The sequence below is a fragment of the Elgaria multicarinata genome, chromosome 3 (genome assembly GCF_023053635.1).
Source record: "Elgaria multicarinata webbii isolate HBS135686 ecotype San Diego chromosome 3, rElgMul1.1.pri, whole genome shotgun sequence".
In the NCBI taxonomy this organism is placed as follows: Eukaryota; Metazoa; Chordata; class Lepidosauria; order Squamata; family Anguidae; genus Elgaria; species Elgaria multicarinata.
Genome location: NC_086173.1, coordinates 48807734 through 48829945, shown reverse-complemented (window position 1 = coordinate 48829945; position 22212 = coordinate 48807734). Strand labels below are relative to the sequence as shown.

General features: G+C 44.3%; 3 protein-coding genes across 4 annotated transcripts; 1 reads left to right on the top strand and 2 right to left on the bottom strand.

Moving 5' to 3' along the window:
- Window positions 1–637: 637 nt before the first annotated feature.
- NPB (neuropeptide B) lies at window positions 638–2303 on the bottom strand. Its single transcript, XM_063123210.1, has 2 exons — window positions 2016–2303; window positions 638–946 (listed from the first exon to the last, which is right to left on the bottom strand). Exons 1-2 carry the CDS (start codon window positions 2289–2291, stop codon window positions 818–820), a joined length of 405 nt encoding a protein of 134 aa, XP_062979280.1. The 5' UTR covers window positions 2292–2303; the 3' UTR covers window positions 638–817.
- Window positions 2304–8294: 5991 nt separating this feature from the next.
- Window positions 8295–13915, bottom strand: ANAPC11 (anaphase promoting complex subunit 11). Of its 2 annotated transcripts, none has more exons than XM_063120178.1 (3): window positions 13875–13915; window positions 9433–9576; window positions 8295–9341 (listed from the first exon to the last, which is right to left on the bottom strand). In XM_063120178.1, the coding sequence occupies exons 2-3, from the start codon at window positions 9539–9541 to the stop codon at window positions 9196–9198; spliced, it is 255 nt and encodes an 84-aa protein (XP_062976248.1). In that variant the 5' UTR covers window positions 9542–9576; window positions 13875–13915; the 3' UTR covers window positions 8295–9195. The 2 variants fall into 2 exon arrangements, with proteins under 2 accessions (XP_062976248.1, XP_062976247.1); XM_063120177.1 differs by lacking the exon at window positions 13875–13915 and adding an exon at window positions 13696–13737.
- A 6-nt stretch (window positions 13916–13921) lies between these two features.
- On the top strand, window positions 13922–19821 carry ALYREF (Aly/REF export factor). Its single transcript, XM_063120173.1, has 6 exons — window positions 13922–14225; window positions 14604–14735; window positions 16247–16394; window positions 16779–16842; window positions 17111–17282; window positions 19033–19821. Exons 1-6 carry the CDS (start codon window positions 13995–13997, stop codon window positions 19045–19047), a joined length of 762 nt encoding a protein of 253 aa, XP_062976243.1. The 5' UTR covers window positions 13922–13994; the 3' UTR covers window positions 19048–19821.
- The last annotated feature ends 2391 nt before the right edge of the window (window positions 19822–22212 follow it).

The window sequence follows — 22212 nt, the reverse complement described above, 5'->3', positions numbered from 1 at the left end:
AGAATACTGTATTCAGTATTATATTCAAGAATACATTTTCCTTATTTGGACTTTTGGTGATGGGACACTATTAAGGACTATTTTTGCTATGTTCTTTATTACATCTTTGCAAACAAAGTACACCAATGGGGATGGGTGCTGGCAAATGGAAGAGTGAAGAGAGAGAGGGAGGGAGGGAAGGATGATCAAAGCTCAGAGGCTTTGTGTGCAGAAGGCCGCCCTGCTTCAGTCCCTGGTGTTTCCAGTGAAAAGGGTCAGGAAATGAAAGACCCTCTTCTCCCCAAGTCCCTGGAGAGCCACTGCCCAGCTTGATTCTCAGATTCGAATTTGCCTTGGATGCTCAGATCAAAATAAATGGAGGGAGGGAGGGAGGAAGGGACACAGTTCAAATTTCTACAGAACTGGATAAAAAACTGGTTTAAAATGTAGGTGTGATGGAGCTCTTTGTCTGCCTTGTTTCTTACCACAAAAAGATTCTGTTAAGGAGGGAAAGACGGTGCAGTTTCACAAGGTGTTTTGATTGGGAGCACTAGGAACTGTCTTGCTGGAAGCACCATCGGTGCCTTCCTTCTATGGAGACAACTATTCAAATTCTATCAAGATACAGACAGACACAAAAGCAGGTTAAAGCGCATTTATTATCAGATGCAGTGGGTGGGGTGGGGGGAGAGAATTGGGTTCATCACCCTCCTGGGCTGCTTGCCTTTCTTTCTTAGAGAGAAACTCCGTTTTCTGCCTGCCCGCCTTCCTGCCTCTCTCTGCTCGCCCGACCTGGGTCCCTGATCTGAGTCATAGGGAAGGCCATCCCAGTCAGGGCTCAAGGGCTGATGCAGTCAGTGGGATCCAGCGAGACGGTGACATCAGCCTTGCACTGAATTATGCTGGGCACACCGGGCAGCAGCTGGCAGCTCTGTAGTTCCGGGGCCACTTCTTTCACACACACTGCCTGGAGAGAAAGAGAAAGAGAGAGGAGAGCTGGGATGAGGACATCAGCAGGGGCCTGGAATGAAGCCCCCCCCCCCACCTCGAGCCATGGTTTCCCCCACCCACTTGCCATGCCCAGATTACAACCCTGTGCATTTAATTGGGAGTGAGCCCCATGGAACACCTCAAGACTTACTTCCTAAAAGACATACATAGGATTGGGCTGCCTGGGTTTTTAAATATAAATATATGAAATTGTTCTGGGAGCCTATTTGGCTGAGGAGCAGCAAATACATTGTCTCGTGTTGCAATCGTACGTCCCTCTGAACTCAGTGGGGCTCACTTCTGAGTAGATATGTATAGGATTTCACCCTAAAGCTGCATTGAAGTAGCGCTACTTGTTTCTCCTGGGTAGACACACACGGGATTGGGCTACAAATAGATGCGAGTATTGGTTCCTCCCCCCTCCCTCCAAAGTTGCATATCAACACTGTTTTTCTGTTTGATTTCCGTTTTTGGATGCCTCTTTGGAGCATTGTGAAGTGAGTAGCTAGCTATAATATAGTAATGGAATGGCCTGCCAGAGGAGACTCGTCAACTTAACAGGTTTTTTTTTTTAGCATTTAAGAAAGCTATAAAGACTGATCTCTTCCGGCAGGCCTATCCAGTGGAATTTTCGGATGTTTTCAGGATGTTTTAATAATGTATACTATGTTTTTAATTTAGTTTTATATATTTTATCCTTGTTGTTCCCGCCTCTATCAAGAAGGAGAGGCGGGTAAGAAATAAAATTATTATTACTGTTGTTGTTGTTGTTAACAACGAATAAAATAAATATAACTTGGTTATAATATAATCATAAACGATAAAACCAATACAGTACGACCCTTCCTCCCCAGGGCTCCGACACGGTCCGACCTCTGCGCACTCTGGCACGGTGCCCAGCCCTGTCCCCTCCCGCGTGGCGACCCTGAGCTCCACCCTCCTCTCGGTCGGGGCCCTCCGCTCTCCCAGGGGGCGCTGCCGCCCTGCCTCCCACCGTCCCGTCCCGTCCCGTCCCGTCCGCGCCCACTAGCCTCGCCGCCTCTCACCATGTTGCGCAGCCCGCCGGGGCTCTGGCGCGGCTCCGAGGTCAGGAAGGCGGCCGCGGCGGGTCCGCTCTCGGCACTGCTGTCGGCCGCGCCGTTGTCGTCGGAGCCGGAGCGGCGCATGTAGGGCGAGCGGCGGATGCCGGACAGCAGCCCCGACGCTCTCCCCACCGAGTAGTAGCTGGGGCCGGCCGCTTGCTTGTACCACCCCTCGACGGGCGGGCTGAGCAGCGCGGCCAGGGCGAAGCAGAACAGCGCCGAAGTGCGGGGTGCCCGCATGGTGCGGCTGGCGGCTTCTGGGGCTGCGGCTGGGGCTGGGCAGCTGCCATCGGCGGCTCCTTATATCAGGGAGGCAAGAGCGGGGGCGGGATGGCTCAGCCTCCTCCCGGAGCCCCCCAGCACCCCGGAGCGGGCGGGGGAGCGCAGCGGGCTTCTCGGCTCGCAGGCGCAGCGCGCTCTTCAGGGGAAGGGGAGGCTGGCAGGGAGCGCCCCAGACCCCCAGCGCGCACCTCGGCGTGTTCACCAGTGGGTCGGTGAATCCGCTCTGGGTTTCACTCAGAACCAGCCAGAACTCTAAAGGAGCTGTCTAAGGGGCTGAACCCATTTGGGGGATTGGGTTCAGCACCTTGGATAGCTCCCTTAACAGTCTGACGGAACCCCCAGAGTGGATTCCCAGCCCCACTGACATCGGAGCCACCAGCCTCCACTGGAGCTTACTCAGAAGTTAGTCTCACTCCGAGTTTATTAGATTGGGGTTTCTGCTCTTGTACGGGTGCTTAGGTTGATTGCGGGCAGCTTTTGTCCTCAGGACGGCTTGTGGCTTGGCGGCTTTCCTTCCTTAGAGATGCCTCAGGAGGCTCACCGACCAAGGATGGGGCTGCGATGCCTGGCTGTCTCAGCCACTCCTAGAGGTGCTCTCGACCTCAGGAGCAGCCCAGGTTCGGGCAACCCAGTCAAACTAGGGTGACTTCATGGGTGAAAGTTTCGTGTCGAATAGGGAGGAAGATTAGCCAAGGCAAAGCTAAACATGATTCAGATGGGACAACGGGGCAGCACATAGCTTTCTCCACTACCCCCACCACCCCACACCAAAGGAGTCCACAGTTACCCAGCCACCTAGTGTTTCTACAGCAGCTGAGCCTGAGGCAGAATTGGACACCAGGGAAAACACACACACACCCCTCCCAGAGGAAAGGGAATCTGATTTTGGGGGTCTGCCGTGTTAAGGTAGCCCTCCTGCCCACATTTTGTGAGCAGAGACACAATCTACTGGTTAGTACACTGTTTAATGCTTTCTTTGATTCTATGTTGTTCCATACTTTTTAATTTTAAAAAGGGGGATTTTATGCAACTTGCTAGAATCTAATGGCTTGTGATAAAGCAGACGCATAAATATTACATACTTTTTACATAATAAAACGACCTGTTCCCTCACCCTGGTTGGGGTGAATACACATTTAATATCATTTAACACAGAGGAGTTACCTTTGAACGTCTTTTAAGCGCCCGTATTCTACTCATAAGCAGACGTGTAAAAGAATTGCAAAGTATTTCCAACCTTTTAATACAGGCTTACAGGTGGCTTTAGTGGCTGTGGGTACAGTATCTATTCCAGGTTAATTCATCAGGAATGTTGGGGTAGCTGTGGAGGGCATTCCAAAACTGTGTTCAGGGTTGTGCAGTTCTCTTCCATATCCCAGTCTCTTTCTTATACATACATATATATCCCTCCCTCTATTCCAGTCCAATTTATCTGGTCTAGGGAGCTGTCCCTTGCTGAATCAGGCTGCCGAGTACGGAGCTGAAAAAGTTTCAACTTGAGCAGGAATTACCAGGTAGAAGTTTATTGATACTACAGTCGTACCATAGTAGAATGCCTATCACATAAAGTGTAGTGTTTTCTGCCGTCCTCTTGTGGCATTTTCCATTTGTGCATGCAGTTATCCAAGAATGAGCGCAGGTCATCTAATAGGGAAGGCTTCTGACAAGAGTATTTTGTATTTTGCCCAGGGATACAGTGTCAGGACACTTGTGTGCAGGGGTGTAAACTATGGGGGAAGCAGGGGGGGGTGGTTTCAAGCTCTCTTTGGGATTTCTTGGGGTGGAGGCAATGCCTAACTAGGTGAGATCAGTAAGCTCACAGCCCGGCTAACAGATTCCCCAGTCAGTCTCCAGCATAAGCGTGCACAGCACATTTTATTAGCTTGTGCAGCCAGGGAATATTTTTTGAAGGTGAACATTTATTGAATATCAGTCATAAAGGACACTATTTTTATTCACTCATTTATTAAACACTGTAGGCACTGATGCCCTACTCAGCAGCCAGAGGGCAGTCGGAGGACCATTCCCACTGTGTTTGCATTCCCTTATGGATCCCTACTCAATAGCCCACTCAATTTTCTGCTTACTGCTGGAGACATTAGGGTGTGCCTGGGCACACCCCGTGTGCACACTTATGATCTTCAGTTGTCTGTATTGTTATGTGTTCAAAGGTCAGTCTAAATTACCTCCAAGCAAACTCCTCAGCTGCCCTGATCTCTTTGCAAGACAAAAACCACCCTCCTTTTGAGTTAGGTTCAGCCTTCCCCAGATTCATTTCCTCCTACCCCCTCAGGCTTTGTAGAACAAAAGGTTGCCCATTTAGGAATTCCTAAAAGGTTGCCCATTTAGGAATTCCTAAAAGGTTGCCCATTTAGGAATTCCTAAAAGGTTGCCCATTTAGGAATTAGGAATCTCTTTTACTCAGAGACATTGAGTTATAAGGTGTCCCTGGAGGTAATTTAGACTCACCCCTAAACACTTAGCACTGTATTCAGCAGGTTCGTTTCTTTATGAAGAAACAATGGAGTGAAAAGAATTGCCTGAAGGGAGGGAAACAGAGCTGGTGGACTCTGCCTGTCGAACATGCCTGGACTCTAGAAGACCTGCCCTGACAGAAGTTTTTTTCCTGCTAGCAGAAAAATTGGAGAGAATATTTTTTCTGCTGCCCCCTGAAACACCACCACTCTGGTTAATTAAAGAGGCAAGAGAGAATCATGAGTTGGCTGGGCAGCTGGGGAGGTAGCAATTCCAATATTCTTGCAAAAATCAAAAAAGAGGAATTCTGCTCCCCCTGGGCCCTGTTTGAAGCAAACAAATATTTTTATCACATTTCTATTTTATATTTAGCCATATGGGTGAAATGGGGGTGGGACTACCCAGTTGAGGGGGGAGGAAGAGAAGTAGGTTTTCATACACAAAGGGAATATTTATTTTTATAGTCTCAATGAATATATAACATGTTTTCTATCCTCCTGCATGGCTGTTCTACATGGACATAAAGAGATGGATCTTAACATTATAGCTGATGAGTTCATCCAGGCAGTACCAATCCTGAATGTATTTCTTCTCCTCTGTGCTTTGCTTAGTTATTTACCCTTCTGTGCTTCCTCTGGTTAGCTATAATAAATTTGTTTTAATGCATAAAAAGAGTTTGTTGATTTTTATCTTGGGCTACAATGTGGATGGAATATTGTATAGGACTATGGATGGTGGGGTAGTGTGTAAACTATAATAATCAAAATGTAATATATTTGTTGGGTGCTTATTTTAATATGTGGCTTTAAACACTGTAGGATCAATTGTAGATTAAGGATGGTTTTCAGAAATAGAAATATATACAAAGAACCCTAGCCCCCTTTTCCAAGTTTAGCCCCACGCTGCCCCCCAAATTGAGAAGTCTACACCCCTGCTTGTGGGATGCTATGATCCAAAGAAGTTCCATTTATTTTAGTACATGAACATATAATTGGACTAGACCTTAAAATTGCCATCTTAAAATACTTGATCATGATCAAGTAACATTTAGGGCAGAACTACACATTAGGTGTGACATTACTCTTTCTAGATGCTTTTAAACTGCAGACTGAGACAGTAATTTGAAGGGGAAGACTAGCACTTTTTCCCTTCCATTTGCCAGCTGAAATTCACCCCTCTTCTAGTGTGTTCATGATGGTGGGGAGGATAGGACTGTTGCACTTCAAATCTCAGCATCAGCAGCATACATTCTCAAAGGAATCAAAGAATTATCTGTGATTCTTATGGTTTATGTTTAATATAGCTTAATCTGCCAAATTTTAAGGCTTGCAGCCCCCACTGTTTAAAAGACATCAGGGACGTGATTCAAGGATGAATAAGCTCAGATTTCTGTAGGACCTTCAGAGAGCCTGAAAATACAAGAGGCATGATCTGTCCCATTTATCTAAATGCGGTGCTGACGTGTATGTGTGCGTGACAGAATGTTTTACATAGGACGCAGCTCAAAGCATTTTGGTTCTCAAAGGGGGTGCAGCAGGGTAAAGACTTCTGGTCATATTCAAACCACGCAGAAATATGGCCATGTTCGAACAGCAAAATAGTATAGCAACAATGGTTCATAGCATTTTGCATAAGGAATTGCAGCAAGTTGTCTCCAGGGAGAAAATGTTCAGACCTATGTTGTAAGATAGCATACTCCAAGGAGAAACCACAATCCCTGATGATGCTGGGCACCTAATTTAAAACTGGAGCCTTGAATGAGACACTAACACTTGCCAACATTTTCTGCACTGGTCTGAGTTTAAAAGCAGCAAACGTGTCATTCCATTGGCATAGCTCCATTTCCTCCAGCAGAGTAACATATCCGCTGCTTCCTAAGGCCCCGCTCAGTGGATCTTGGGGATAGGATTGTGCTTTAAGCTGTTTTTGTACCTCCAGTACCATTTGGGTATTGCAGAACCTTTGGAAGACAGAGAACAGACAAGGCAGAACATTTTTTGTAACTTTTGCTTTTGTAAACATTCCAAAAACACAATAGGTGGAGCAGTAATTCCCAAACTGAATGCAATGAGAAACACATTAATAAAATATGCTTACGAGCCTAAATAAAGTACCCACTCACAGGTGAAGGTGGTTGCTGCAGCTCTACTTCTGCATCATCTCTTTCTAGCCCCTGTTGGAAAAGGGGAATTCTGCAACATCTCTCCATTGGGTGTAACTTGGTCACTCATTCACATAATGGAGAGACACAGCTGTTGCCCACTGTATTACAGCATGCCACAGGTCTGGACAAGAAAGCTTTCTTCCAGTCAGGAGGTATGCCCAAAACAGTGGCCTGATTTACACAACATGACAGCTCGCTGTGGCTTAAATTACCAGTGGGGGCTATTACATCCTGCCAGGTTTCTGCTTTACTGTGTCGTACAAACTCAGGTGACAAGGACTGCTTGAGGATTAGGCCACTCATAAAGAACCCTAAAACAAGCCATGGGTTATTTGAAGGTTGCCTAAACCTCAGACAATGCACTGCTGGGTTTATACGACACAAATCACAGCAAGGTGAGTGCCCATGAGCACCATGTAAAAATGGCACCCATGAGCACCTGGCCCAACATGACAGTCCCTGTAGGTAAGTTAAGCTATGATGGACTGTTATGACATGTGCACAGGCTCCATGACACATGAAGAAACATGGTTGTATTACTTTCTATATATTATTGTTTTTACTTGTATTGTCCTATACCACCTTGTTGACATTTGTGGACACAATATACATATTATAAATATATTAAATAAACACAGAAGGGCAGGCTAAACCAAGAGTGGGTATTTTTACCCTTTCACACTTTAAAAGTAAATATTTTGGGGTATTAAGAGTGAAGTTTAATTAAAGCCTGATTCAACTATTAGAATTTTGAAATGCTGAGGTAGGGCACATTTCAGCTAAAGCCAAATTCAGTAGTTTCTCCTAGATGGCAGAGATTGGTGTTACGCTTTGCTGCAAAAGGATATCCCTCAAAGGTGAGAAGGGTTTTAGGCACCCTCAAAGGTGGCCTTTTGCTTCTGCTGGAGAATTCCCCTTTCAGTGGGTGAACATGCCATTGAGTTAGTAACATCCTACATTATGTTAGAAAAGTCAGATTAGAATCATTAACAGTACCCCATTTGGGTACCGTAAAGGGTGACCAGTTACACATTGCAGGCGGGGGCGGCATACATAGCAGAAATGTCTGGGCACCCGACAGCTGAGATGAATAATAAAAAACAGCTGGTCTGTAGGCCGTGTGGCTACATAGCTAAGCTAGTACAGGAACTTCTCCCATTAAACATAATTATAGGTATGGTTAAAAAATTACCAAGAACATTCCCATATCACTGTGCAACTAGAGAGAGCACTGGCAACAGAGACAAAAACTATACTCTGGCTGTCACCAGCCTTGAAGAATCCCAATTTGGATGGAAAAAGACAAGGAGCATTACAAGGAATGAATCACATATTTTATTGGAACCACCCCATGTACAAGTGGTCTGATTTACACTGTGGGCAAGCACTTGGCAACAATAATCTGGTATTACAGCCTTTTGGGAACAAACATATTATTGTACTACAGGCCAAGTGTGAAGCAAGATGCATGCACAAGCCAAAGTGTCTTCTCCCCCACATTCTGTAGCACTATATTTGCACTTAAAGGCTTAGATTAAAATTCCATGGACATCAGTGGGACTACCCTGCTGGACCAAATAGGTTCTGAATTGTCTAAAGTTTCCATGTATTTTGAGCTTTATAGACAGAACACCATATAGACACTAATGTAACAGGAATACACATCACAACAGATAGAGATGGGAGAGAGGTTTAGCTGCTTCATACATCAGAATACAATAGTTGGGATGAATTTAGCAGGAAGATTCCTTTTAAATAATTCTCTAATGCAATTCTCTAATTCTCGACACACCTATCATGTTTCAGACAATTCACCCAGACAGACCCAAGGTTCTTAAGGCGTTCCAGGTGATGTAAAATGATGGCATTTACTTGCTCAATACAAAAACCCATCATTGCATTTACTTGCTCAATTCTTCTTACCAACATAGCCACACGCTCCATACATTGTACAGACCTTGAGATCACAGCTGGTATTATATGGCACAAAGATAGAGGCAGGAACTGTACATAGGGTAAAGATGCTGGGGGAAAAAAATAACATGCAGTGTTTCCATTTCCTTCCCTTCATTTAGTCTTGCTTTCAGTAGCTCTGGGAAGGCTGAAAATATATACAATATTGTAAAAATAAGTTCTTCAATCTTGGGGGAAGGCTGAATACCCAACCAGCTTTATGAGCAGTCCATGGAATCCAATGGCGGGGGAGGAGAAATCTTGCCATTGTCACTCTTTGAACTTCCACTCCTGTCGGCACATTGGACAGTGCTGTTGGACTTGCTGGGAGTTAAGCCACTTGAGAATGCAATGCATGTGGAAGCAGTGTGAACACTGACCCCACACCAGAGGACAGTCATCCCCAGGCACTTTACCTGCAAAACAGAGATCCCATTAGGGCAAAGTTAAGAGAAGCCAGCAAACACAGAACAAGGATGCCAGTGGGCAGACAGCCCTGGTACTCACAGTCTGGGCAGCAGCCGTTGAAGGCCATTCGGCAAATTCCACAGTTCTCATCATTGGCAACCCAGAGCCAGGAGGCAACTCCATGCCAGCTCTTGATTTTCACCTTCATTGTGTCCAGACTACACACTAAGCTTAGGATAGTACCTGAGAAAAGAGTAAGTATAAGCTTGCATGGCATTTTTTGTTTCTGTAGTTTTCCCCAGAGAGAAACATTGTGCTCTACAGAACTGTACTCTCCCCATTTCTCTAAAGTTCTTAGACGTTCTACGCAACCATTTCTATTAACTCTGTTGGCTACCCAACCTTATGAAGCAGGCTACAGTCAGCTCATTGCATTTATAGATGAGGAAACAGTGATACTGGTGGATGATCTTCGCTGGGAACTGGACAGGGGGAGTGTATCCCTGCTGGTTCTGCTGGACCTCTCAGCAGCGTTCAATACCATCAACCATGGTATCCTTCTGGGCCACCTTGCTGGGATGGGACTTGGAGCCACTGTTTTACAGTGGCTCCATTCTTTCCTGGATGGGTGGACCCAGAAGGTGGTACTGGGGGACTCCTGTTCGACTCCTTGGCTGTTGGCCTGTGGAGTCCCTCAGGGATCTGTTTTGTCCCCCATGCTATTTAACATATACATGAAACCATTGGGAGAGGTTATCCAGAGTTGTGGGGTGCGGTTCCACAAGTACGCTGGTGACACCCAACTCTACTACTCCTTTCCACCCAATTCCAAGGAAGCAGTTTCTGTGCTAAACCGGTGTCTGTTGTCAGTAATGGATTGGATGAGGGCAAACAAATTGAAGCTTAATCCAGATAAGACAGAGGTGCTCCTGGTCAGTCGAAAGGCAGATCGGGGAATAGGGATTCAGCTTGTGCTGGATGGGGTTACACTCCCCCTGAAGACACAGGTCCGCAGCTTGGGTGTACTTCTGGATTCAGCCCTGAGCCTGGATGCTCAGGTTTCAGCGGCGGCCAGGAATGCATTTGCACAGTTAAAGCTAGTGTGCCAGCAGCGCCCGTTCCTAGAGATGTCGGACCTGGCCACGGTGACACATGCCTTAGTTACATCCCGATTGGATTACTGTAACACACTCTAGATGGGGCTGTCTTTAAAGAGTGTTTGGAAACTCCAGCTGCTTCAAAGAGCTGCAGCCAGATTGTTGACCGGGGCTGGTTGCAGGGAGCATACAACTCCCCTGTTAAAACAGCTCCACTGGCTTCCAGTCTGTTTCCGGAGCTAGACTGGCTCCCTCCTTGATGGGCTTTCGGAAGCAGGCTAAAACTTGTTTGTTCCAGCAGGCCTTTGGAGAATAATCTGTTAATGACTTATAATTTCGTTGCGTTTTTTTAAACTTTTTTTTTAAAAAAATTATACAATGTATGTTTTAAACTTTGTAAGTTGGGCAAAAGGCGGGATGATGATGATGATGATGATGATGATGATAATAATAATAATAATAATAATAATAATAGAAGAAGAAGAAGAAGAAGAAGAAAGTTTGCCAAGGATCCCACGTGGCAAGAGTGCCTAGGACAACTCTCTGGTGCCTTGCCTATGAGCTACGCACTGTGTTCTCCCTTAAAACTCCAGCATCCTCTATGGAAGTGATGGGGAACCTTTGACCCATGGAGGTTCCCCACCAGGCCTGCCAGTTTCTCCTGTAACCCTTTCCCAGCAGGAAAAACTCCTACTTCTGATCAGCTGCTGATTGGAGATAAGAGCTTTTCCCTGCATGGGAGAGGGGTGCAGCCTAGGGGAGAAGTTGCACAGTATTTCTGAGGCTTGCCCAGCTTACTTGTAAGTAGACATGCTGCTCATGCTTACTTCTGAGTAGACATTTTTATTTATTCATTATATTTCTAGACTGCCGAGTTGCCGAAGCTCTCTGTGCAATTTACAAAGATTCAAAACCATTAAAAATACATTAAACATAGCATAAACACTCATTTACATATAAACAGACAGCACACATACAGAGACACATATCTATAAACAGTGTTTAAACAATATGAAAAATCCAGGATTAAAACCTTATCATATGCTGCCAAATGCTTGAGAGAAGAGGAAGGTCTTAACCTGACGCTGAAAAGATAACAATGTTGGCGCCAGGCAAACCTCGTCAGAGAGATTGTTCCATAACTGGGAGCCACCACTGAGAAGGCCCTCTCACTTGTCGCTATCTTCCAAGCTTCTCTCAAAGGAAGCAGCTGGAGGAGGACCCTAGGTGAAGCAGAGGCTTATCCTGCTTATTTCTGAGTAAGTAAGCTTAAAATTGGTAATAATTACATTTTCGCCCAGCCCACTCTGCCTGTGGCCCCCACCCACAGATGGAATGAAACCTCCCTAGACTTTTCCCATATTTGAATTTGACCCATAGGCTGAAAAAGCTTCCCCACCATTGCTCTATGGGGAAGGCTCAGCTATTACAGATATAAGGGGGAAAGAGCTTACAGGGGGACAATCCTATGCATTTTTTGAAAAAAAAAAGTCATACATCTTCCAGCATACAATAGCCAGCCATGCTAGGTGAGGTATGCTGGGAGTTGTAGGACTTTTTCTGTCCAAACGTACATAGGATTGCACCCTAATAATTTCTAAAGGAGACCCAAATGCCTACTATGAACTTACTAGGCAGGATTAAAAATAGAAGGTACCTTGCAAGGTCTATGCCTAAAAGAGGATTAGGAATTTGGTTATTGGCATTGTAATACAAATAGCTTCATAAGTGCTCCTAGCAGTCACTCTACACCAAAGTTCAAAATTAAGACAGGATGAGGACAGAGGTCTATTACACATAGGTCTCTGGTATCTAACAAGTGGGTTAGATCCCTCTGTTTAGATCCCTCTTAGTATAATTCATATAGTGTTATTTCTTTATAGCAAACAAAAACTGCAGGTAGTCACACCCCTCCAAAAGGAGCAATATGTTTACTAGAACATCACAAAAGTAGGAAGCTAGACTGAGTTCATACACTTCTTGAAGTTAAATAGTAAATAACCAAAATGGGAGTAAGGCTAGAGAAAATGATGTCATGGTGGGTATGATGGGGAACAGTCTGTAATTCACACTAGTCTTAAAATGGAGTGGAAGAAGTGTAATGCTAATTTAATTAGGTCATACCAGCCAATCAGCAAAAACTATCTCAGCTTAGCTAATGGGATGAAGCATCAATGGCTGCTCTCCCTTTGAAAAAAGTATTATGCTGCAGTCGTATGCCCAGCTATCCCATTGAATTTAGTGGGCTAACTTCTGACTAGAATTGCATATAGGATTGTACTCTTGGTCCCCAATTCTAATTGGCTCCAGAGTGATATTGACAAAACACACAATTGCACCATGCTAGAATTGACCACAAGCCACCAGCCATGATGTAAATAGTATGGGGCAGCCATGGGAGTTTGCCAGGGTGGGTGGGGGGCAGAGATCGCAGGGCACTGTTTATAGCCCTCTGTTATTAGCGCTGTAACTGATTGGTACATTTGGGTCCCTCGTAAGGGAGAAGCAAAGTAAAGAAAAAACATGTCCTTTTTATCAATCACCACTTTGTTAATATAAGGACAGCCACATTCTTCTTTATGTCTTCCACGTCATCCTATACAGACCAAGGTTTAAAAAATTATCCCTTAATATGTCTTTTCTGTCGTCCTCCACCATCCACCCATACTCTTCTTCTCTTTCTTAACGTTGACCTTGAACCTTGGTCACTGACTGCTGTGTGACATTGTCTTTGGCCCTAGATTTTTTTTATAGAATCACTTTTACCTGGCACCTTACAGAGTACCATACTTAAAACAGAGAAAAAGCCACATGCAAACAAGCCAGTCCAACTCTTAGTACTAGTGAAGACGGGGTTGAGTGAGGTGGGGAGAGAAGAGGCAAGGAATGAATACGACCAAATGCAGTTTCAAGCGGAGTGACGAGGAAAGGTTTGAGGGGGGAAACTGAAGGGAAAGTGGGGAAAGGAGACGCGGCTTAGAAATCCTGGGAGGAGAATACCAGGCATAAAGGGCACCTTTTGCGGGCACAGTAGACTTGGAGGTGTGTGTTGGGGGTGGGGGGAGGCTGAGAGTTGCAAATTGAGAATCTGGGTGGTAAGGATTTCCCTCTTGGAGCAAATGGTGGAGAACAACTACATCACTCTTCCCCTCGGGGATGGATGGATGGATGATGGATGGATGGATGGCAGCCACCCCACCCCACCCCAGGGAAGGAAAAGTACGCTCCGCCCCCCGCGTACCACTCAGCTTCCCGCCCCGCTTACGTTTGTCGCTGCTCCAACCTTCGCGCCCAAACTCAACTCCCCCCTCCCCCGTAGTCCCGCCCCCTGACCGCCTCCCATACTTCCTTGCGGGACCCCCACTCCCATAAAACCTCGCGCGACCACAACAGCCGCTTCTTTCTTTCTCTCTCTCTCTCTCTCTCTCTTTCCAAAATCCAGACCTGCATGTGCGCGCTCTTTCTCTCCCTTCTCGTTTTTCTTATCTCCGCCTCATCCGTTTCCGCTCCCCGGTGTAGCGCGGCCGGAAATATAGGCCCCGGGAGCCGGAGGGAGCCGCCATCATGGGCGACAAAATGGATATGTCTTTGGATGATATTATCAAGCTCAACCGGAGTCAGCGAGGCGGAGGGGGCCGGGCCGGTGGCGGCCGAGGCCGGGGAAGAGGCGCTGCGGGCCGAGGTGGCGGAGCTGGCCGAGGTGGAGCTGGCCGGCCCGGCGGTGGCGGCCCAATCCGGAACAGAGCCGCTCTGTCCCGGGGAGGCGGCAGGAACAGGCCCGCGCCCTACAGTCGGGTACGCGTGCGGGCGAGAAGCGGAGCCTTCCGCGGTGGTCTCTGCAGGGGATGGGGGGCGAGTTGGGCCCTACAGCTTCCTCCTCAAACTTCCTTGTGGGAACAATGCGGCCTGGGGCTTGTTACGGCCCTCAGGTTTTCCGGGCTGGTAACGAATGGAACCTCCGCCACGCGGAGGGTCTGTTTCATCCGGGGTTCGGTGGGCGGGAGGAGATTCCGGGTAGATTTAGTTGGGAAGATGTGTTTGGGAGAACCAAGGAGAAACTCGGAGGGGGGGGGGAATCCCCGATTTGAACAGAGATGCTAAAAATGTATGTGAGGTGTGGAAGTTCATTTGGGACGCTAGGCTGTACTCACCCAGGTTTTATTGCCTTTACAGCCAAAACAGCTCCCTGAAAAGTGGCAGCACGATCTGTTCGATAGCGGCTTTGGCCCTGGCGCTGGTGTGGAGACAGGCGGAAAACTCCTCGTCTCTAATCTGGATTTTGGCGTGTCGGATGCAGATATACAGGTAAGTTTTACCCATGTCCATAATAAGTGGCTGTCTAGGTTAGTGGATAGTTGTAGCTTGTTGAGAGTTTGTTCATTTTGATCATGAGATAAGCTCTTGTCGGTGTTGTAGATTTCCCTTGTATAACTACTAACTCGTTTTGACTAAACCACCCTTTATTAATTGTTTTTTTAAAAAGGTGTCCAGAAATAAAAAGCTGCAGAATGATCAGCAACACTAGTTCTCTCCCCCCACCCCACCCCAATTGTTAGGGTTGTCTTCAACTTAATAATTTTTTCAGGTGTTCCTATTTGTGGTAGAGTGTATATATGAGCATTTGTGAAATTGAGGTCATACAAGGCTCTGTTGATGGTCCTGATAATATTCACAGTACAAATGTCTGCTCTACCCTATTCATGTTGGCATTAGCTAGGGAAGATGAGAATGCCTGTTCAAATTTGAACGTAGGATTAGACTTCTTAAAAAAATAAAATTAAACTTGATCTTGCAGCATTTGCTGTAGCTATATTCTCCAGCACAGTTTATTCTTTGAACTTTCAATCTTTTATGTCAGTTAAAAGTATAGAACAAATTTTAACTTTATAGGAACATTGAGGGGAAAAGTATATGAAACCTTTGAGTGCCTGGTTGCATATTTGAATTAAAGGATTTTTTTTAGGAAAGGAAACACTGAAATATCAGAAGAAATGTTGCTCAAACTTTATTGCATCTTAGATTCCAGATTAGAATAGATACCTAGTCTTTTAAAGTGGTCCTTTATCTTTGGTGTCCCATGCACTGGGCTCATGGTGTTCGGCATTCTTGCATGGCGTGAGACTCAAAGATGCAACAGTTCTATTAAAGAAACTGCAAATGGATGCTGGTCACTTCCTCTCTTTGGAGCAAATCCTAGTGCAGATAAGATGCTTAAATAACTTTGCATGAATGCTGTGGACAGTTTGCTTCAGGTTGCATATTTAAACATTTCAGGTGAAATTAATGCAGCTTTCCCACTGATAAAGCTGTTTCTGTTAGTGGAACAGGGTGATTCCCTTTCTCCCAGTAGCTCCTACCCATGCACCCTTAAAATCTGCTGAGGATTGGGGGACTTTCTGGAACAGATTTTCAAGGGTTGATAGGGGAGACAAGAGAAGAGAGAAGGAGAAAATTTTCTCACATTAATAGACTTCTTTCCTTCGGTTTCATTGCCAGCCTTACTTTGGTTAAAATAGTCTTATGCAGGGTCTCTGGCTTGTTTAGGAGGGCTTTTATTGGCTAGAGGGATGATAAATTTGTTGTGTTTCTCTTTACGTTTTGGAGGTAAATGTAAGCAGAAAAGAAGGCAAAGTTGATGTGAGACCTAACTTGGCAATGCAATCAAAAGCTAAATTTTATAGAGAGTGGAACAATCTGCCTTTTATCCTTTGGTCTACTTAAATTATACATTATAGGCTGCTTTGAATAATTTTGCAAGAGCCTCTTACTCTGTCCTAGGATATGTGATGTATTAATCTTGCCTCTTTGGTTTTCAGGAACTTTTTGCGGAGTTTGGAACATTGAAGAAGGCAGCAGTGCACTATGACCGATCTGGGCGTAGTCTAGGAACTGCAGATGTTCATTTTGAAAGAAAGGCAGATGCTCTGAAGGCTATGAAACAGTACAATGGAGTTCCCCTGGATGGTAAGTACTTTACTTGCTGTTTACCTGGGTGGGAGATGGACTGTTCTAATCATAAGCTAGCCTTGTATTTAAACACTCTTCTGGGAGCCATAGGTGACAAGAAATTCCATGCAAGCTGAATGCATGAAATTCCATACAAATTAGTGAGTGGGATGGTGGAGGAAGGATGGAGTGCTCCATCCTTTCTCTGGACCCAGTATAGAAGTCAAGTAAGCTGCCAGAAGAGAAATGCCCCCTTTTGCACTTAGCATAAAAATGCAACAGGCTGCTTGAGGAGGGACAGAGCTTTCAATCCCTTCTTTGTCCTCCTAGTAGGCTAGTAAAATGTAGACTTATTTACAAGGATATCATAAGCAGTCTTTTTTGTTTGTTTGTTCTTCCAAGGACGTCCGATGAATATCCAGCTGGTTACATCACAGATAGATACACAGAGGAGACCAATACAGAGGTAGGAGACTTATCTTTATGTTTACAGACTGTTCACTATCTGATAGTCTTAAATTTTAGGAGAAAGAACTGATGAAGACCCCTACACTTGTACGTTTGATTCACAGTTTAAATAGTATGTGCACCTCTCTCCATGCCCCATCCTCAAGAGTTTTGGAGCATGATTTTTTAAAACTTCAAGCATATTTGGCCTCTTTGTAAAGGATGTAGCTTGCATTTTCTTTTAGCTATTTACCATGCCCCTTATTCAATCTTTCTTTGGATTTTAGTGTAAATAGAGGAGGCATGACAAGAAACCGTGGTGGTTCAGGTGGCTTTGGCGGTGGCAACAGACGAGGCAGCCGTGGCAACAGGGGCAGAGGTAGAGGTGCTGGCAGGAGTTCTAAACAGCAGCTCTCTGCAGAAGAATTGGATGCACAGTTGGATGCTTACAATGCCAGGGTAAGTAGTAGTGGGTGCAAGGAGGGGGAGGTGTGCCTGATGGCAGTGCTGATATACGTTTGTAGAATTGGACATCTGTGAGAAAAAGTATAAAGTTTATGGAAAAGGAAGATACTTGGGAGAGGTGGTAGTCAGCAGTCGGCCTTGATGCTGAGCAACATGTTGCTTTTTTGTCCCCAAATGTTTTTCCACAGTGCAAGAATGAACCATATTTATGTTAAGGTAGTCCCAACAGCATAGCACAGTATGATTCAAATTGCATGGTACTCAATCTGGTAGATTTTGTGATTCATTGAATTGGGCATCTGGCAGAACGTATCTATGGCTGCCAAATATATAAAGTTCTACAGTGTTGTAGTATGTCCCAGACTGGAGAAAAAGTGTAGTGTCCTTTAATAGAAAAGGTGACAAACTGGGTAGATTTTGCTGCATTCCATTCTTCTACCATGCGTACTGCAGTGGGTGTCGGGGAAACACCTCCAAACCCTAAATTCTTATTTGCAAGGCTCTGAAGCACTTGCTACTTACTAGTAATGGCCCATCAGTTCTATTTGCTGAGCACCAAATACTGTTTGGGTGCAGATTTTAGGTTTTCGCCTAATATATCATGTAATTGCACAGTTTTGAGTGGAGATCTGTATACATGCCATGTTTGTAAGGTCTTTTCAACCTCTACTGTTCATGATTAGATTGTTTTATTTTTTATATATATTTATTAACTATAAATGTATTCTTCAGGCATGTTAGAATTATAACAGGAACCCATCAGATGTGAGAATAAGATACTGCTGTGAAAGCTGTAGTTATTGACAAAAGAATATTAGATTTTAGGATTGATACTATTTCATTTGAAACAAAAATAGCTTCAGTAAATTATCACTATTACTACAAAATGGTGAGTCCTGAAAATAATATGGAGTATTAACTCATACTGAATGCTAATCAAACCAGTAATTAAAAGGGAAGGTAAAGGAGGAAGAAAGCAAACTCTGTACTCTTCCTTTGCCCTCCTTGCACAGGGCAGCCAAACAAGGAGTGATGCCACTGTGTGCTAAGTTGGTATTTTGAGCTGCTAGCTGAATCCCAAGGTGGGGGTATGTGAAAGAGGAGTGAAGCTGATGCTTCTATGGGCTTTACTCTAGTCAGGGAGAGCAGAGCAGAGCAAAGCTGGCTCCCAGGCTTAGGCACTAGCTGGAGGAGTGTTACTCCAGCCAGCACCTCTGTCTGGGGAAAACCTGCATGGAGCAAAGGGATTTGATGAAATAACAGGGTCCCACCCTGCTGCCCCTAATGTTATCCATTCCTCAGTGGGAGGGGGTCTGGGGAGCAATCTGGCTCCCATCCCAAAATGGTTCTCCTGGTTTATAACAGCAACTTCATTTCTGCTAATACCTTTGCATATATGCGTAGAGGAGGGTTAGGGCTATGCTTCTCCTTCTTTTCCAAAATCCTTTTCTGGTGGAAACACTAAAGATTTAGCAGGGGTTGTATTCCCCCAAACAAACTTTCACGGGTGAAATGGAGAAATACTGTGAAAGGTGCAAGTCATTTCCTGGGTTAAAGAACTAAGTCTTCATGTACTAAAAATTTTTTTTTAAGGGAAAGCAATCTTTGGCAACGTTAGTTACAGTGCTGAATAGGTTCAGGCTGGACTATGCAGCTGGGGAGTTAGCCTGAATAGCCATGTAGCTTTCTAGCCTGTTCGCTCAGCTAGTGACAGCCAAATAAGCATCTCTTTCTTTCCTCTTAGATGGACACCAGCTAAAGCTGTTGACGCATCATGTGCATGGGAAGGACTGCAGACATCTCATTCCATGCTCCCCAATGGGAGGGGAAGGGTGTATGGCGGCGGCTACTACTAATATCAAGAATGGAATTTGTTTTACCTTTATGTTTTGGAATAGGTTTTAAACTCATGTAAAGGTTTCTTTTCTTTCTTTTTTTTTAAATTCTGAAACAGATCTGTTTTGTACCAAGTTATTTTTGGGAAAAATTTTACTGGTTGCCTGTTGGGCCAAGGTGTTTTTTTTCACCTTGGCAATAATAAAATAGAAATGTGTCTAGAGCTGTAAATGTCTGCTTCCTGTTGCAGCTGGAGACTAGCCTTGGAGCTGCAGAAGCCAAGATGGGTAGATGAGCAGATGTCTGCCTGCAGACCCCTAGAAAAATGAGTTGGTGCTGATTGTCCTTCCCATAGGGAGGGATTCTGTTCCCTCAGTTCTCTCTGCTCCAATAGGGGCTTGTAAACTGTATATGTCCCATCTCCTATGTGCTGACTTTCCTCCCTTTGCTTGTGCTAAAGCCAACCTGTGTGACTACTTTTGAAGGGAGGTGGTGGTGGTGGTCTCCAGTGAAACAGCTCCGCCCTTGGTCATGGAAAGGGAGTAAATTTCTTGTTAAAGTCGTTTTTGTATTTAACACTTGATTCCAAAGTTCAGTGCTGGTCCCACCTCAGTATTTTTACTGTAAAAAAAATAGTTGCTGTGAAAATTCAGTGACTTCAACATGCCAAGTAAAGATTTAGTCTTTCAACTTGCAATTCCCTACTGAATTCTTATTTCAAGTCAATCTGGTGGGATTTGTTGCGGTCTGTTCTCACAACTGCTTATATACTGGGTTAAAGTTATTTCCAAGTCATTTGAGAAGGTGCAGGGACAGATAACATACAAGAATAATGTGGCTGTGGTAAAGATATTTGTTGTGTTGGGAGGACATACCTTGAAGTCATTCATGCAGACACCATACCAGGGCACAAGTCATCTCTCTCCAGTCCTAACAGTATGGGTTCTAACACAGGAACAAAGACACAATTTTGAAGACTCAAAAAGGATTTAAAAGGTGCATGGTTACTGGCACATTGCCACATTAGGTACCACAGCTTCCTAATCCTGAAATGGCAGTAAGAATACATCAATTTGAAAAAGTGGGTACAGCAAAATGTCAACAAGAATAATGGCCAGTTTTTAATATCCTTATTTAAGGGAATAGGTGTCACAGAACTTAGTGTTACATAGCAACTGAAGTATAGATATGTATAGGATGTTGCCAGCTGTCACTAATTTGAGCTGGACAATTATTTTCCACACAATTCATCTCCATAAATCTTATGACAGTAAATCCTGGATAAAAAACCTCAGTTGTAAGAACCTCACACATGCTCCATTTATGGCATTTGATGTGTTAGCTTCATGGGCTTGGAAAATATGGCAGTATGTAAGTTGCTATTGGAATGTCTTCATTTTGAAAAGTTATATTGCCACTGAACGATGTGTCCATTATATTTAAGGCCTAGTTTAATTTTCTTGTGATTCCTAAAGCTTCAGAAGAGACTGTCCACATTAAGAAAATGCATCAACTTTATATCTCAGCAAATTCCCAGATGTGTGTGGAGTACATTCTATTCTGTATTACTAGCTAAATTATATTCTGCCTAGAGCTTTAATGCTAAGTTTTATAAATTGAGGCTATATTAAAATAAATCTGGTCTGTACAATTGACAATTCATAGTCATCACACGATTTGATAACTGCTCACTGATTTAAGTGGGGTCTCAACATGGAATCTTCACATGGATTTAAAACTAGTTACTTTATTTAGCTTTATGTATAAATTCTTGCATTAAAGAAATTACAAATCTAGAGCATAAGAAAACCTTCCTGAGACTGCCTGTTGGAAAAGGTATGTTTTTAATAGATGCTGAAATCGCAGAAGAGTTGGTGACTGCCCAATTTGCAGTGGTAGGGAGTTCCTGAGAGTGGGTGCTATGATGCTGAAGGACCTATTCTCAGCCATGATGGACTGAACCTCTAAAATCTTGGGTACCACCAGGGTGTTATCTCCTGATGAGCATAGCAACCATGCAGTTCAGTAGGAGCTAGATGATCTCTTAAGTTACTTTGACAAGTTCATTGCATATGTAGAAATCCATAGTGTACCGAACTATTTTGGTGGGGCATTGCGGAAGGTATACTTAAGGTATTGTGAAGCAAAGGCTATATTAAAAAGCTACCATTAAATAGCTATAGAATATCCTGTTGGAAATTGACAAGCCTATGACATGAAGAAACTGCCAAATGGCCACAAGCATAGATATTTCAGTTGTCCTGAAAATGATGTATACTATTTTCATTATCCTAAGCAGATATAAATTCATTCACTTTAGACTTCAAATTCGATGGGATGCTGTTTTTACTGCTGTCCTCATGAGCTGGCACATTTCATTGTAGTGGAGATTATAAGTTAAAACTGATGGCATACCCGAGTTAGAGTTAAGTAATCAACTTGCACTATGCATATTGAATTTTCTGGTAAAGCAAACTGCTCAATGGTCATGGGAGGGAATCATGGTTCCCTCATAAATGCATAGCTCACACTAAGAGCACCCTTAATTGCTCTGGCCTAAGTTTCTTCTTTGGTGGTTTCATCAGCAATTTCTTCTGTTAAACTGCCTTATTGCTTCACATTAGAACAGTACCAAATGCTTTAAAAGAAACGTGAAGACAGACTAGGCATAATCCCAATCAATCTCTGGTCATTGAACTAAAAGCAAAGTAGGCTCCTTAACCGCAGTGTCCCCGTTCTATGCATTTTTATTCAACGTTGATGCCCTTCCCCCGTTGAATGTTTCCAAATTAAGTGCAGGAGACTGGTCTTGACGGGCGTGATCCGTTCTCGCAAGTAAATCTTTGCGTGGAACAGAAATTTGCAGGGGGCAAAAAGCAATTATCGGCTGTAATTTGGTATTTGCTTAAATTCCTATTAGTAAACAAGACCCACTGCTCAGTGCTTGCAAGAGAGGTTCCTTTCCTACATGGGTGAATAATTTTGATCGTTCTAAGCAGGAATAGTAGAATTGTGTCATCACTTCATAGCACGGGTCTTGAAATCTTAAAAGGAGGGGCTAAACGGGGTTTCGGCATTCGCTTCTGCG